This window comes from Pongo abelii, chromosome 1 (genome assembly GCF_028885655.2).
Source record: "Pongo abelii isolate AG06213 chromosome 1, NHGRI_mPonAbe1-v2.0_pri, whole genome shotgun sequence".
NCBI lineage: Eukaryota > Metazoa > Chordata > Mammalia > Primates > Hominidae > Pongo > Pongo abelii.
Window position 1 is genome coordinate 217,657,616 of NC_071985.2, and position 16,477 is coordinate 217,674,092.

General features: G+C 57.8%; 1 protein-coding gene across 1 annotated transcript; it reads left to right on the forward strand.

The window, feature by feature from the left end:
* Positions 1 to 470: 470 nt before the first annotated feature.
* LOC100452405 (protein FAM131C) lies at positions 471 to 16,396 on the forward strand. Its single transcript, XM_002811427.4, has 7 exons — positions 471 to 700; positions 10,525 to 10,640; positions 11,633 to 11,668; positions 11,969 to 12,062; positions 14,108 to 14,290; positions 14,555 to 14,665; positions 15,452 to 16,396. The coding sequence occupies exons 1-7, from the start codon at positions 676 to 678 to the stop codon at positions 15,727 to 15,729; spliced, it is 843 nt and encodes a 280-aa protein (XP_002811473.3). The 5' UTR covers positions 471 to 675; the 3' UTR covers positions 15,730 to 16,396.
* Positions 16,397 to 16,477: the final 81 nt, after the last annotated feature.

The window sequence follows — 16,477 nt, forward strand, 5'->3', positions numbered from 1 at the left end:
CCTCTGGGCATATATTATTTTGCATATGTTAATTTCAATAGCTCTGAATGAGGCGTTGACAGTCAAAAGTCGCTGAACTCACAGCTTAGGGCTCTCAGGCAAGGCCTCTAACTTCTGCGACCCTCACTTTCATCCTCTGCAAAATAGGCCCAATGGAACTGTTGTTCTTGTGCGCACCCCTCCTCGCTCCCAAGCCTTCGTGCCCAGTCGTCGTTGTTGTGGTTAAATTCATGTTGTTTACTTTGTGCCCCAAATGCCAGGAGTCTCCCCGCCCCCTCCGTCCCCTTCCCTGACCTTCAGCCCGGGCAACCCTGGGAAGTGCGGGAGCCCGGAAGGGACAGAGGTGGCCCTCCCGCGCGCTGCGGCCACAGGTGCGCCCAGGCCTCCCGGCTGCGCTCCCCCGGGCCCCGCCCGCCGCGCCCCGCGGTGTCGCCCTCCCCTGGCAGCGGCGGGCACTGCGCGGGAGGCGGCTGCGCGGGAGGCGGCGGCGCGAGGCAAGCCGGGCGCGGCGGCAGCGGGGACGACCCGGGCTGGAGCTGAGGCCGAGCTGAGGGCGCCCGAGCCCCCCGCCCCGCGCGTCCTCTGGCTCTGCAGCGCTCAGCCCCGGGCCCGCGGAGACATGAACGCCCCGCGGCCCCACGCACCCCGGGCGCAGCGTCCCGGCCCCGCGGCCCCATGATGGGCTCCTGCGTGTCGCGAGGTGAGGGGGCCCGGCCGGGGGTGGGGGGATCGGGCGCCGGGGACCCGCGCAGTCCCCTCGCCGCTCGGAGACCTGGGGGGTGGGGCTGGCGACCCGCCCTTCACGGCCCCTCCGCACCCCCGGGGGCGCGGCGTCCTGAGGGGGACAGAGCTAAGGACGGTAGGGGGCGGGGGCAGCGCAGAGAGCGCACGTGCAGAGGTCACCGCATCCCCGCCCCAGTTTGCAGCCCCGCAGGTGACACGAAGCAGGGTCCCGTGCCGCGCTCTCATGCCTACAGGCACACACCCCCTGCCGGGTGCCTGGGAGGGGAGGGAGGCTCTGGTTCTTCCTGGCTTCCCGGAGGAACTGCGGGCACCGGGAGAACTAGCAGACCCTCCCTCTCCCACCCCTCCCCAAGACACAGGTCTTACCAGTTCACCCCCACAGCCCCTTCCCACGTCTTACTGGCTGTCCCCATCTGCAGAGCCCCTGAACCCTGTTGGCAGGAAAGGGTTAATGGTGGGGCACAGGTTATAAAGAAGGTTCCCCTGCCCCCACCTTTATCCCTAATCCTCCTCCCCACCCCCATCCTTGGACAGGGGACAGAAGGGCCAGGGCACAGCTGATGTTCCCAGTTACCCCGGACCTTTCTCTCTGTGTCTGACCTGTCACCCTCCACTCTCCCCCTCGTGGTGCCCAAGAAGGTGGAGGGACCTGCCCTTGCCTGGGGGGCCCAGGGCAGGCCCCAGCCTCTTCTATCTCTGAGTAGGGGACCCAGAGTCTTGCACAGAGATTGGGGGATGGGCAGGTTGGTCTTTGGAGCCCCCTACCTCCACCCCCACCCATCACCACCAGCTTTCCAACAGGCTGTTGGGCAACATTTTAGACAAGTGATTGGGCTGAGCCCTTCTCCCACCTTGGTCTGTTCACCCCACAGTGGGATCAGGGGGGTGTGACTGGGAGTAGGGGTGGCTTTGGCCTCGGTTCAGGCTCTGCAGGCTGAGGCCAAACCCACTGACCACCACCACACCCATCACCCCTAGTAGCTTACCCAGAATAGAGGGGACCTTGTCCTGGGGGTATTGAGCAAGGAGCACAATGACCTTCCCCCATCCTCTGGACCCGAAGGGCTTCCGCTCAGGAGTTCCTGTGGGCATTCAGGTAAGTGGCTCAGGATGTCTCTGGGAGGTATCAAGGGTGGAATCAGGGCTGGGGAAGGGGAAGGTACAGGGTCAGGCTGTGTGAGGTTCCTTTACTTATCCATGCATTAGGCTGATATTAACATGATAGCTGCCATGTGCCAGGCACCGTGTGTGCATGCTGGGCATCCAGCAGCAAGGAACCCAGCACAGCACCTGGTCCGGGAGGCCTGCAGCCTAGCGGGAGGGGAAGGGAGTTTGAAGAGTGAGGAGTGCTGAGGGTTCTTTAGGAGCACCAGGCTCCAGAAACCCCAAAGGTTCTAGGCAGTCTCTGGCTGGCGCCAGCTCCAGGTGGAGGGGATCTAAGCGTTTCCTCAGTGGCCGTGTCCCTTCCCCTTCACTTGGCCACCCCATGTCAGGCACCTTGGGGTCCCAGCCCAGAGGGACTGGCCTTTGAGCTGAGGACCCACTGAGCATGGGACAGAGGCCGGGGAGGAAGAGACGCCTGCTAAGGTCACCCTGAGAGGCTGGGGCCCAGGTCCTCTGACCCCACACCTGGGGCTCCCTCCGCCACCCCCTCTGCCAGGGCTCTTTGGGGCCACAGCAGCCAAGATGCGCTCCCTCCACCCTTCCTTCTGCAGCCTGGGCTTCCTCAGTGCCCCCCAGATCTAATTGTATTGTCCAGCCTTGTCCCCCTTCTGAGAGGACGGGGCCCCTGACAGTCTCAACATGCATCCAGGAAAGTTGGGTTGAGGTGAAAGGAGTATGGGGAGCCACGTGGGCAGGGGACAGCCAGGGTCCCAGAGACTCTGGGTGGCTGCATCACTGACCCACCCAGCCCTCTCCTCATCACTGATGCTCTCCGAGTGCATACTAGTCTGAAAGTTTTAGGCAGATAAAGCTAGTTTGGGTTATATATGAACACAGTCCCTGTCTTATAAGTGGGAAAACTGAGGCAGAGGGCAGTGGAGTGACTTGTCCAGGGCCACACAGCTAGGATAGTATAAGCCAAGATTTAAACCATGGCATGCTGACTCCACAGCCTAGGGCCTCAGTCTCTGCACTCACAGCCAGCCCTCGGCCCTGGTGCCTGCACCTGTCTACTCTCCTGGAGCTGCAGGCTGCTGTGGGCTCCTGAGCCCCCACCTGGCCCCTGCACCAGCAATCGATTGCTAATCATAGCCTCTGAGCGCTGAGTGCCTCCTAGGCCAGCTAGGCAGTGCTGCAGAAGGAAGGGTGGAGGGAGTGCATCCATCCTTGGCCAAGGTCAAAGATTGCAGGCCTCAGGCTGATGCCCATACTGAGCCCAGAGCTTGCACCCAACTGGGGCCACCCAGCCAAACCCCAAAACCTAGGTCAGGCCACACCTGGGAAAATCACCCCATCCCAGCATCGGCAGCAGTTAGCGTCTGCCTACTTGGTAGAGAGGCTAGGAGTGCAGAATACGAAGCAGGGCTCCACCATTTACTAGCTCTGTGACCTCAGCAGGTGACTTGACCTTGTGTGTGTATCTCAGTGTTCTCATCTCTAAAATGGGAATTATAATAGTATTGATGTCATAGGGTTGCTGGGCGGACTAAATGGCTTAATTCATGTAAGGCATTCAGACCAGTACCCAACACATAGTAAGCACTCGTACATATTAGCTATTGCTCTCATTTTTACTTTTAATTTTAATATTGTATATATTATAATAGAGACAGGCTCTCACTATGTTGCCCAGGCTGGTCTCAAGCTCCTGGCTTCAAGCCATCCTCCCACCTCGGCCTCCCAAAGTGCTAGGATTACAGGTGTGAGCCACTGCACCCGGCCTTTAATTTTCATTACCTGTCTGTGCAGACAGCTAATGCAGGCCTTCATGGCTGGAAGGGGAAACCTACAGAGGTTTTAAGCCGCATCCTGCCTCATGGGAAAGGCAGCGGGTGGCAGGCGCTCGAGGTGCTGAGGACACTGAGAAAGTGATTGGGACCAGATTAAGGCAACAAATGCTGTTTCCAGGAGCTATTTTGTGTTCATTATCTATTTTTAAGCTACCGTTTGTTGAGCGCTTATCCTGAGCCAGGCTGAGCCTTTGCTCTCCTGACCTAGTTAGTTCTCATTCAACCCTGTGACAAGGGACGTGGCGCTCAGAGAACGGGAGGGTCTTCCCTCAGGTCACATGGCCAGGGCATGGAGAGGCAGGACTTGAATCCAAGTCAGTGTGACCCCAGAGCCTGAGTGTGGAAACCCTGTCCTTTGCTTTCTTATGTCCCTATATAGAGAGGTGCTGTGGCTCACGCTTATAATCTAAACACTGGGAGGCTGAGGCGGGAGGATCGCTTGAGCCCACGAGTTCAAGACCAGCCTGTGCAACATAGTGAGACCTCATCTCTACAAAAAACTTTTTAAAAATTACCTAGGTGTGGTGGTGTGTGCTGGTAGTCCCAGCTATTTGGGAGGCTGAGGCAGGAGGATGGCTTGAACCCAGGAGGTCGAAGCTGCAGTGAGCTGTGATTACTCCACTGCACTCTAGTCTGGGCAACAAAGACCCTGTCTCAAAAACAAAAAGAGGTGCTAAGTATATGGCCAGTGCTTAGAAAAACAACCTCTTGGAACAATTGAATGGTCCCTATTTGTTTGGGGCTCTGTAACCAGTGGCAGTCTGTATGGAACAGAGAGGAATATTTGCCCCCCTTCTCTCCAGTTCCAGGGGCTCAGTACCCACTCTATGCCCTTGGTGCCATAACCACTCTGCCTGCCCACTCATGCCCCAGCCCTCTCCTTCGGGCCAACTCATCAGCCTTCTGACCCCACCTTGGGGGTATCCAATGCATTGGGGGCCGGTGGGGTCGGGGGTGAGAGTAGAAATTAGAGACTGAGAATTTTCTTCTGGAAAGTCAGACATCTGATCATGTCTGGGTGAAGGCACAAGCTCTAAGGGGGCCGACCAGAGCCACCTGTAGTTTCCAAGTCCTGAGCAGTCCTACACCAGGCACTGAGGAAAGGGTAGGTAGGACCTTGCCTTTCGGGAGCTCACAGTCTGATTAGAGACGTACAGCTTTGCCCGTGGAGTAGCCTAATGGGGGAGACAGGATGCATGAACTCTTGGAAGGATGCCCTGAGGACCCTGTCTGGAGATCAGCACTGTTTAGTGGTTGGGGCACAAGCTTTGGAGTTTCACAAGGGCCAAAGTGTGACCCTCATCTCTGCTGCTTATTAGCAGGTAACCTTGCATAAGTGATTTATCCTCTCTGAGCCTCCGTTTCCCTATCTGTAAAATGGGCATAACATGTACTTTGCAGGATTGTTGTGTGGGTTAAATGAGAGATCATGGGTGAACAGGCCTAGGACAGTACCTGACACAGTACTGTCACACCTGCTCAGTAAACGGTGGCGGCAAATCACTGCAGGCCAGACTTTGGCCATTAGGGCCACAGGTGAGAGAGTACCTAATCCAGCAGAGGCCAATCTGGGCAGGTTGCTTGGGGGAGGTGAGGCTAGAGCAAGATGTTCCCAGAGGCCGGGTCACAGGACGGGAGGGAGCCTGGGGAAGGAAGTGGGGAGGAGTTGGGGTGTGTGGAAGTCCCGGGGAGGAGCCCATTTTCTCTCTCCATCCTTGCATGGGGAGGGAAAGGGACCCCCTTGGATGGCTCTGAGCTGAGCCAACCCACGGATGAGCTACTGTCACGGCTCAGGTGACCCGTAAACAAATGTCCTGGGGAAGAGGGGACACTCAGTCCACTCGAGGCCTGGCCTCTGCCAAGCTCTGTGGCCTGCTCACCTGGCAGTGACCCAACAGGCAGAGAGGCCAAGGACTCACCCTCAAGGGCTTTCCTCTGCGGAGCCTCCAGGGCCAGCTCCAGCCCTGGGGACAGGACCAGAGGAGTGGCTGACCAAGATGTGTCCCATTGTCCAGAGAGAGACACTGAGGGGAGAGGGGTGGAGCGGCTGCTGCTTATGGACTGCTTGCTGTGGTAGGTGCTTCATCCTTGCCGCAGCCCTTTCTGGGCTGGTGTTATTTCCCAGATGAGAATCCAAGGCTCACAGGGGCTAAGTCGCACGCCCACTCCCTGCAGCAGAAAGTGAGAAGTGGGGACTTAAACCCAGCTCAGGGACTGTAAGAGGAATGCCTTGGCTGCTTACGTTCTCTTCAGAGCCAAGGGCAGAGCCTGGCACGTCACAGCTGGGCAGTACACACCTGGGCAATGGTTGGCTGGAGGGGCCGCATCAGCTGCAGGTGCCCTGAGAAGCTGAGCAGAGAAGCCCGAGGCTGGCCGGGGAGGAGCATCAGGGGACACTTTGACCCCAGGCTGCTGCTCAGGTTCTGTGTGGTTTCGAGAGGATATTTACCCTCCCTGGGCTGCTGCAGAGTCAAACATGGTCCCTCTCTGCCCTCTGGGGTGCAGAGCCCTGGAAGACACTCTTGGGGTAGATGGCAACCATGGTGACTAATGGGCTGGGACACGGAGCCCCAAAGAACAGCTTAAAGGAGTTGGAAGGCCCTGAAGCAGACGAGAGGAGCCTGAGGGGTTGTGCTGCAGACTCACCCAAGGATCAAGCAGAGAAGACCAGTATGGAAACTGCAACAAGAGGGGTTTAGGCTAGACATCAGGAGGAACTGTCTGGGAGGTTAGACTCTAAAGCAGATTGAAGAGGACCTGGCATAGGAAGGGAGGAAACACCCTCAAGATGCAGAGGAGAAGCTCTGGTTGAAGACAGAGGGATGGAGGAGACATCTGGTTGACACCCTCTCCTTGAAGGATCAAGATGGCCCTCTCCAGGTTGCCATGGCAACCAGAAGCCTGTCCCTCTTGTGGACGGAGAAGGTGGGGGAGGGAGCAGGTCTGAGAAGGGAATTCTGACCTTGAGGTCAGGAGAGTAGGGTGTGGACTGAAAGAAAGAGGGTGTCCTTCTGGGAGAGGGAGCCACAGGAGCAGGTGCTAGCGGTCCCCTCGGGCTGCCTCCCAGCCCCTACCCCACATGACACTCTGTGTTTTTCCAGTTGCCGGTGGTGACGTGGCCACCAGTCCCAGCTGGGCGAAGAACAGCCTGTGATTTCACCCTGGGCTGGTTCATTACCTGACGTCCCCATGGCAACCAGCCTGTGACATCATGGGGCGAAAGTCCTCAGGGGGAGCAGGCAGCTTTGGTGGAGGCACCCGAATCCCAACTGAGATGGGAAGCCAGGTGGGCTGGGGAGGGGGTGGGAGCCAGGAATCCTCAAAGCCCACCACCGTCTCAACAAATGACCTTGTTCAAGTCATGCCTCTGCCAGGCTTTGGCATCACCGCCAGCCTCCTCCGTGCCCGGCTCCCCTCCCCATCAACCTCACTCCCTGGTCTGTGGCTGGAGAGTTGTAAAAAAGCTTCAGGGGATGGCCAGGGGTCCTAGAAATACCCTAACACCTCTCAAGTTCCTAGGGTCAGCCTATGGCCAGTGCCATCTGTTGGCACCTTGGCGGGCCCTGGCTTGTCCAGGACATGCAGAATTTCCAGAACCTCAAGATTGGCAACTTGCAAACTTTTTTGACTGGACCCATAGGAATAATATATTTTGCATCATGACCCAGAATACACACATCGAAAATTTTTACTGTGTGTGTGTGTGTTGTGCACACACATCTGCACAGACTTGTGTCTGCATAAACAGAAGCTTCATAAAGTAATACTTAAACTGACTTGCAGTGGGCTCTGATATTTTCCATTCTATTCCATTCTATTTCATTAAAATAAGACCTAATCAATAAATGGCTGCATGACCCACTGAAAGATGCACCCCCAGTTTGAACATTGCCTTTGAAGGGCCTGGACAACATGGCCTTTGTGGAAATGGAGGCCCTGGAGCCCAGAGAGGGGCAGGACTAGCTCAGGGTCACACAGCAGAGACTCAGGAAAAAGAACAAGATGAGCTGAGTGCTATGGTGTGCAGGCGCACGGCTCAGCCCACAGGATCCCGTGCTGCCCCAGGTGCTCTCACCTCCTTAGGCCTGCCTGGGTCATGGGTGGGGTGGTCAATAAGATCTTTCCTTGGCTCCAGTCTCTGCCTCCAGCCTCCCTTTCTAGCCCACCTGCTTACCTTTGGGTACATCCCAGAAACTTATGGTCTCTTCTGCAAACTAAGTCTAATCCAGTTGGGATGAAAACTTTAATCTCAGGCTGGGTGCGGCGGCTCATGCCTGTAATCCTAGCACTTCGGAAGGCCGAGGCAGGCGGATCGCCTGAGGCCAGGAGTTTGAGACCAGCCTGGCCAACATGGTGAAACCCCGTCTCTACTAAAAATACAAAAATGAGCTGGGTGTGGTGGCAGGTGCCCATAATCCCAGCTACTCAGGAGGCTGAGGCAGGAGAATCGCTTGAATCTGGGAGGCGGAGGTTAGAGTGAGTCGAGATTGCACGACTATACTCCAGCCTGGGTGACAGAGCGAGATTCTGTCTCAAAAAAAAAAAAAAAGAAACGAAAAGAAAACCTTAATCTCACCTGCAACTGAATGCTCACCTTCCCCCTGCCAACTGCCCCTGAAATGAGGATTTGGGTACAACTGATATGAAGTGAACTCTCCAGAGGAAGCCAGTAGGGAATGGAGCGAGAGGAGGATGGAGAAGGCCAGCCAGGCAGTGGGGTGGTCTCAGGCCTGGCCTCAGCCTGGTCCTGCAGGGTACTCCGGAAGGTAAGTGAAAGGAAATTTTCGGATCCCAGACAGAGGAGCTGGGGTCCTGCACCTGGTAGTCATTGGCTTGGGGCCGCTTTGGGTGGGGCCAACAGAAATTTACCTAGGGCAGCCCCTATAGAAAGAGCCACAGGTGGTGCCTCTTAGAAGCCATGCAGGGCGCGGGGGCAAAAACAGGAGAAAGGAATCCAGGGGAATTGGGGGCAGCACCCACATGGTCCCGAACCCCAGTGACACAATCTGACCTAGAGCATAAAGTCCCTCCGCTGGCGGGCAGAGCATGAGCGCAGGGACCATTGTCTTCCAGGGAGGGAGGATGCCTGCAGCAGGGGAGCCCTGGGAGAAGGGAGCTGGGAGACCTGGAATAGACCTAAGAGAGGGCTAATAGGATTTGCCGGTTGACTGCGTGGCCCCGGGGAGAGTTGGGGAAGGCAGGACCCTGAGAAACTCCCAGGGTTGTAGTTGGTGCAGTGGGGGATGGGGGGAAGGTGGACCTGAAATTGGGAGTCCTCTTTTGCCCAAATGTGCTTGAGGTGCCCTTTGGGCATCCATGTAGAGAGCTGGAAACTCAGTTGGGAGCTCAAGTGAGGAGTCAGGGCTGGAGGTATGCACGTGGGCAGCGGGCAGCGGAAACATAAAGGTGAGGCCTCCTGGGGAGAGAGAATGGAGAAGGGCCAGGACGGAAGTGTGGTGCCAGCCAACAGGCAGGGGTGAGCCAGGGAGGAGCCACAGAGCGGACCCAGGACAGCAGCCAGAGAGGCCAGAGGCCAGGATAAGAGCGAGGCTCAAGAGGGCAGGAAGGCTGCACAGCTCTAGCTCCAAGAAGAGGCTGCAGCAGCCCCCATTGGAGTTGGCCCCATGGAGGTTCCTGGCAGCTTGGCAAGGGCTACCTCATGAAAGCCTGCTTGGAACGGGTAGAGGAGAAGTGGAGGACAAAGAAGTAGAGGTGGGACACAGCTCTCTGCACGTCCGGCGAGAAGGGAGCAGAGGAACGGCCAAGTCGCTGGAGGGAAACACTGGTCACCACAAGCTTCTGAGAAGACAGGAGATGCTTGGGTTGCCGGGATGCTGACGGCCCCACCCAGTGGTAAAGGGGACAGAGGAGTGAGAATGCAGGAGAAGGTCCAGAGCCCAAGACGCATCGCAGCATATGCGATCCCGGCTGAATGCTTCAAAGTGGACAGAGTGGAGAGGGCACAGTGACACTGCAGGAGGGAGAGCAGAGCCTCTGGGGGGAGGGCAGGGGCGGGACCCAGCCCTGGGTGGATGGGCCAGAAGGTCTTGGGTGCAGCAGGAACAGCTCTTCCTTTGTTGCACGAGGGAAAGGCGATGATGTGGGCAAAGGTGCAGGCAGGCTCTGGTGATTTGGGTGGAAAGATCCAGGTGACACCTTTCCAAGGATCCTGGACCCAGTGAGGGATGGGCAGAAGCCCCCAGCAGTGTGTGGGGTAGGGGAGGGGGTGTGCTTCATGTCTGAGAAGGAAGGATGGGGTGAAGCTGTCAACCTGGCAGGAAACAAAAGCAGCAGGAAATGGAGAAACAGAGAAGGATCCGAGCAGTGTCCCACGGGAGGCTGGGGCTACAATCTTGCACGCAACGGTCACTTTCTTCAGCAACATTCAGCTCCTCAGATCCAGGCACAGGGCAGGAGGGTCAGACTCAAACCAGGGTGAGGAGTAAGGGCGTCTGTGAGAGAGAGCTCAGAGGCCATGCCAGGGGGTCAGCCGGGCCAGGAGCAAAAGAGGACGGGAGGATCTAGTCTGGAAATATGAGGGTAAATGGATTAAAGATCTCCATGAGGCCAAAAACATGCTGGAGTGTGGGTGCTAGAAACTGCGAAAAGGGAGTAAAAAGATGAGGCCAGTAATTCCCGCTGAGGGGCACAGGCAGGAGGGCATCTGGCTGGACCCCTTCCCTGCTGTGGGCTTGAGTCTGCTTCCTCTACGATGTTGTTGGATAAAAATAAGGCTATACTCATCTTACGGGGGGGCCTTGAACATGCTTTGCAAGCAAGAGAGGGCTGGGCTTTGCTGAGTTCCTCCTCTTGCTCTTATTTCCAGACCTGTTCACAAGTGCCCACAAGAACTGCCCCATGCCCCAGGGCGCGGACCCCTTGAACCCAGACCTGCCCTCGGGCCGCACTCCCACCGTAGCTCCAGACCATCTCATTGGCAAGGTAACTGGCTGCTCCTCATCCCTGTGCTACCTGCGCCCCGGTTCCCGACCCATCTCCTACAGCTCCCCGAAGGGAGCGGAATCCATTCCAGTCTCCTTCCTTCCCTGCCAAACCCGCTTCTCCCTGTGGGACCAGGGGCCCTAAGGCCTGGTATTCAGCAGCATGAGGGGATGGACTGGACTGAGCATCCGGGGACTGGGCCAGGCTTGTTTAGAAGACCATCCACCCTGAAGGTTTTCCTGCGCAAATTAACTCTGCCTTGCAGACAACACATTCCGCTACCAGCCCACTATTCCTGAGCAGCCTCACGAATTTTATATATGTTATGTTTTATATATAATTTGTATATAAATATATAATATATATAATGAATATTTATATGAGTATAATTTTTATATAATATATATTAAAATTTTATATATGTTTTAATATATATAAAACAGTCCAGATGGATTTAGAAGATGTCACTGAGGGTCACAAGGGACCCCAAATGCTGGTGCATAATTTCCACCCTTGCTCCAGGGTCTGTGGCATGAACCCACTGGATGATATAATTACCTTCTCCCCAGCGGCACTCACCTCCTGCTAAGCACTGCACTCAGCTCTTCTCAGCCTCCATTATGTTATTTAGGCGTTACCACAAATCGTGAGGTGAATGAAATTGTCACCATTTTGCAGAGGAAGAGATGTGTTCGGAGCTGTTAGGAATAGTCTAGGGATACCAGCTGGGAAATGGCAAAGTCAGAGCCCACACCCAAGCCTGCTCTATAAGCGACACCCACTGCCTCTCCTCCCAGCACCACTGTTGCCCCCTCCTTCTTACTCTGCATGCCGGGGGACACCAGAGCATGACCTATGAGAGGGCAGACCCTGACCTCACAGAGCACCAGAAGAAGGCTGATCCCTACCCCCACCCAGGGCCCCAGGACTCGGGCCATCTGCTGGCACAGCGTTCCAGGCCCTGCCTGATCCTCTCTCTCCTCTTGTTTTAGGACAAACAGATGGATTTCTGTTGGGATCCTTGGCAGGTCAGTACACTTGTGTGTCTCCCAGTCTAGCCGGCCCCAGCTGACACCACGGCCCCTCCATCCTTTGTGCCCAGCCCAGGCACACAGTCTGGCTGGCCCTGGGGGAGGGGGGCCTGATGAAACAGTGGGTGGGGGTTGTCCTGTGGGAGTTAATAGGAGCTCCCTGGCTTTAGCTGCCCTGTCCCTGCCCACTGGCCAGAGGACCTGGTGAGCTGGGAGACAGGGATGGGTGGTGGTACTGGAGGGATGTTGGCCGGCAGCCTGGCCCACCCTGCTCACTCCTCCTGCCCCTTCCTCCAGAGGTGCTTCCAGACCACCAACGGCTACCTGTCCGACTCCAGGTCCCGCCCCGGCAACTACAACGTGGCAGCCCTGGCCACCTCGTCCCTTGTGGGTAGGTTCTGGATGCAGCTCTCCTGCTGATGGAGAATGCACGGTCCCACCCTAGACCCTGGCTGTGGGAAGGGCATGGCTGAGTTGCAGGTGGGAGAATGGCAGCCCTGTTGGATTCTCCGTGTTCTAAATGCCAGAGTCCATGCTGGGTTATGCGGGTCACGGGGGGACCAGCGGCTCAGGGTTCTGCTTCCACGGGTTAAACTGCTGGGTTCTCAAGAAGCTCTGAGGGGGTGGGGCAGAGTTTTTCAGATATCTGTCTGGCGTGGTCTCCCTGCCTCTCTGCCAGTCACATCACCTTAGTTCAGGTTCCCTGGAAGCAGAGCCTGACGTGGGCGTGACTGTGCAGGTGATTCCCTGGGGAATGGCCCTCAAGGGAAGCCAGCAGGCAGCGGGGGAGGCAGAGGGGCCTGGGGAAGAGGCTCTGCAGGAGTCTAGCCCTGCCCACCTGGTCCCACTGGGAGCTTGGGAGCACAAATAGCACCCCAGAAATGATGGCACCGCAAGGCAAGGGGGCTGGACTTTATATTCCCCCATTGCTGACTCACTGGCTGCCCCTGGGGAGGACTCAGTAGCCTCCCGGCCTCTCTAGGTGCCCAGGAGCTCAGGGCAGTTCTCCAGATAAGGGTGTGAGCTGACAGCAGCAGCACCTGAAGCAGCTGGGCGTGGGCTCCCAGGCCAGTAGAGCGGGTTTCGGTGGCCACCACAGCATCAGGTGGCCCCAGCACTAAATCCCACCCAGCTCCCCTGAGGCCCCTGGGGCCCTCCCTCCCCACATTGGCCTGTGCCTTTCCTCCATCTCCAGTGCCTTCCTCCACCTCACCTGCCCTTCAAGGGCCACTTGAACCCCTACTTCCTACAAAACACCCTCTCCAGTTGCCAACACTCCCCAACTTAGTGGGTGGGAGGGAGAATCTCCCCTTTCTTCCACACCCCCATCTTTCCCATTTTCCCCACTCTCTAATTACTTTTGTGGATACTTCCTCCTACTTAAATATTGCCATTCCTCACATTATGGCTTCAGGGACCAGGGTGACCCCCAGATCTGTTCTCAGCCTTGGTTAATGGTGATGCTGAACCATTCCTGGCAGCTCCCTCTCCATCTTCCATATCCAACAGCTCTACTCCTAAAGCCCCCGACCCCTCCTCTCTGTCTGCCCAGCCCTTGCCTTGTCTGTTGCTGGGTCCCTGCAGTAACCCCTAATCCTCCAACTGGGGCGCTCTTCCTAAACAGCTGTGCTAACTGGTCACTCTCTTGCTCATTACCCTGCTGGGGCTCCCCACTGCACAGGAACATCTGAGCCCTCCACTTGGTTCTCCCCAACCCTGTTCTGTCCCTGATCAGCTCCCAGCTTCTCCTGCTGCCCAGTCCTAGTGTAGACCCCATGTCTCACCCCAACTAGTCCTGGACTCACGCCAGACTCTTCCATGCCTTCATCCTCTTCTCATCACTGAAAAAGCCTCCAGTCTTGCCTCCGTCTGTTCAAACCCAACGCACCTTCAAATTCCAATCCCAGGTCCCCTCTTCCAGGAAGCCTTCCCTACCTGCTCCATCCACTCAGGTCTCACCTCCAGCAGAGCTGGCATGGCCACAGAGATGTTCTCTCAGAATGTGTTTAATGGATCATGGAGAAAGCTGGGGGCTCATGAGTGGTCCTTGGGTGGATCTCCTTAGATGGAAGGGTCTGAACTTGGTCAGAAAGGGAGTGAGGGGTGTGGGCGATCTGGGGAAGAAGGACCCAGAGGGCAGGAACATGGACTGGGAGTAGGATGCTGGGAGGAAATGCGAAGGCCAGTGGGTGGAGGCATTGAAGGGAGGGGGCCACAGAGCTCGGAGGGCTCAGGGCAGGAGTGAGCAGGAGGCTTTGGAGGGCGTGAGGAGTTAGATGGGTACAGGCCCCTGGGGAGGTGTGGGGCACTGATGGAGATCATGGCGCACTGAGGGAATGTGGGGTACAGGCCACTGGGTGGGCCTGAGGCATGGGGGCCAGGCCCCGCGCTGAGCCTTGTGTCAGGACAGTCACCCAGATGCCCTCCATGCCCCAGGGGTGGTGCAGAGCATCAAGGACCACATCACAAAGCCCACGGCCATGGCCCGAGGCCGCGTGGCCCACCTCATCGAATGGAAGGGCTGGAGTGCCCAGCGGGCAGGCTGGGAGCTGTCCCCAGCTGAGGACGAGCATTACTGCTGCCTCCCGGATGAGCTGCGTGAGGCCCGCTTTGCTGCAGGTCAGCGAGGAGGGGGACTAGCCAGGGCTCTGTGGGGGTGAAGCTGGGTCCTTGGGGGGCCCAGGTCACTGCATGGGCATTGTCTGGGCAGGAAAAATAATGGCATAGGGTGGGTGGGTATTAAGTGAGCACTCTTGACCACTGGGGTGTGGATGGGCAGCCCAGAGAGGCGGCCACCCTCCAGCCTGTCCTGGAGCAGCTCCATCAGGCACTGAGGCCGTCCCCACCCATGTCCCCCTTAGCTGGATCTCGCTGTCCCCCCAGGGGTCGCCGAGCAGTTTGCCATCACAGAGGCCACACTGAGCGCTTGGTCCTCGCTGGACGACGAGGAGCTGCACCCCGAGAACAGCCCCCAGGGCATCGTCCAGCTCCAAGGTACAGCCCAGGGGGTCCGGGGGCGGGTGGGGGGGTGATGGGCAGAGCGGAGCTGACGCTGGATGCCTGCCCATCACCAAATGCAGTGTGACCTCGGGGGAGCCCCTTCCTTTTCTCAGCCTAAGTTTATTCATCTGCAAAATGGGGCAGTGATCCTTGCCTTGCCCATTGCCCGGCAGTGCCAGGAGCAGGAAAGAGAGAGTGAGCACAGTGGGGGCGGGAATCGAGCGCTTACCACACCGAGGGCTGTGCACGAGGCACCTCACGGAATCCTCACAGCAGCCCTAGGGAGTGGGTCCTGTTGTCCCCATTTTACAAATAAGGAAACAGAGGCACTCAGGTTCAGAAACTTACTCCAAATGACAGCTAGAAGCGTCAGAGCCGGATCTGAAACAGCACCAGGCACAAGCAACCACCTTTCTAGAAGCCCAGGTTACTGTTGAGGACTTCAAGGAGCCTTGGTCCTGGGGGAAGCCTGCACTTAGTCCTCCCTGACAGATGGATAGGGACGGGGAGGGGACAGAGGCCCAGGGGAGCACTGGTTGTCCCAGTTCTCCGAGAGCACAGGCTGGCTCCAAGCCCACTCTTAACTCCTCCGTTTACTCCCTCGAGGAGAAACCCGGGGCTCAGAGAGTTTTGGTGACTTGACCAAGGTCACAACGCTTGGCAGTCACACAGCTGGATTTGGAGGCAGGTCTTCTGCCCCTTGCCCTTTCTCACACCCCCAGAGAGGGCGAGGAGCCGGATCCCGGACACCATTCCCCCGTCACCCCGTTGCTTTTCCAGATCTGGAGAGCATCTACCTTCAGGACAGCCTTCCCAGCAGCCCCTCGCAGGATGACAGCCTTCAGGCCTTCTCGCCCAGCCCATCCCCTGACAGCTGTCCCTCACCTGAGGAGCCCCCCAGCACCACTGGCATCCCGCAGCCCCCTAGCCCAGAGCTGCAGCATCGGCGGCGGCTGCCCGGGGCCCAAAGACCCGAGGGTGGGACCCACCTGCCAGGCTCCCTCCCCTCCATGGACAGCGGCTCCCTCTGGGAGGAGGACGAGGTGTTCTATAACTGAGGCAGGGGCTGTGCTGGTCCGGCACCTGCTCTCAACACGACCTTGCCTGGTGGGCAGCCCAGGCATATCTGGACCCCGGGGTCCAGGGCAGGGCATCTCTTGACCCCTCGGGTAGGCACAGGGTAGGTGCGGCAGGGATGGGGCCAGCGCTCATGGTGGCCTCTCTGTGCCTCGGTGGACCTGCCCCAGCAGTGGGAGCCATAACCCCCTCCCCCTTCATTACTTCACTCAGGTGGGCACCTTCCCCTGCAGGGTGTCTGCCCTCAGGGAACTCAAGGACTCACAGAGACACCAGGGCAGCCTGGCCCAGAGAAGCAACAGCCAGGCCCCCAGGAGGACAGCCATGGACAGAACTGAGACCCACTCAGAGCGGGGTCTGGGAACCTTGCCTGTACCTGGGGTTCAGTCTCTCCCCACTCCCTCCGTGTGTCTGCCCCCCAGCAAAGTGGGGTGACCACTTTTGGTAGCTAAGCACCTGCTCCCCGGCTCTCCTCACCCAGGACATCTGTGTCTCTGGAGTGTCTGTCTGTCTGTCCCTCCTTCTCTGAACCTGCTTCCTCGGTGTCCCCTGCTCCTCGCCCCTGGGAGCCCACTCCCCCTCCTTGCAGCTCCCTCCCATCTCACTCAAGGTTCTCTGAGGACATTAAAGTGGTGGATTCACCCTGGATGACCTTGGCCTGGTCTCTGCTGGGGAAGATGTCATCTTGGGCCCCTGGACAGAGTCCAGAGGGAGTCAGGGAAGGTCCCT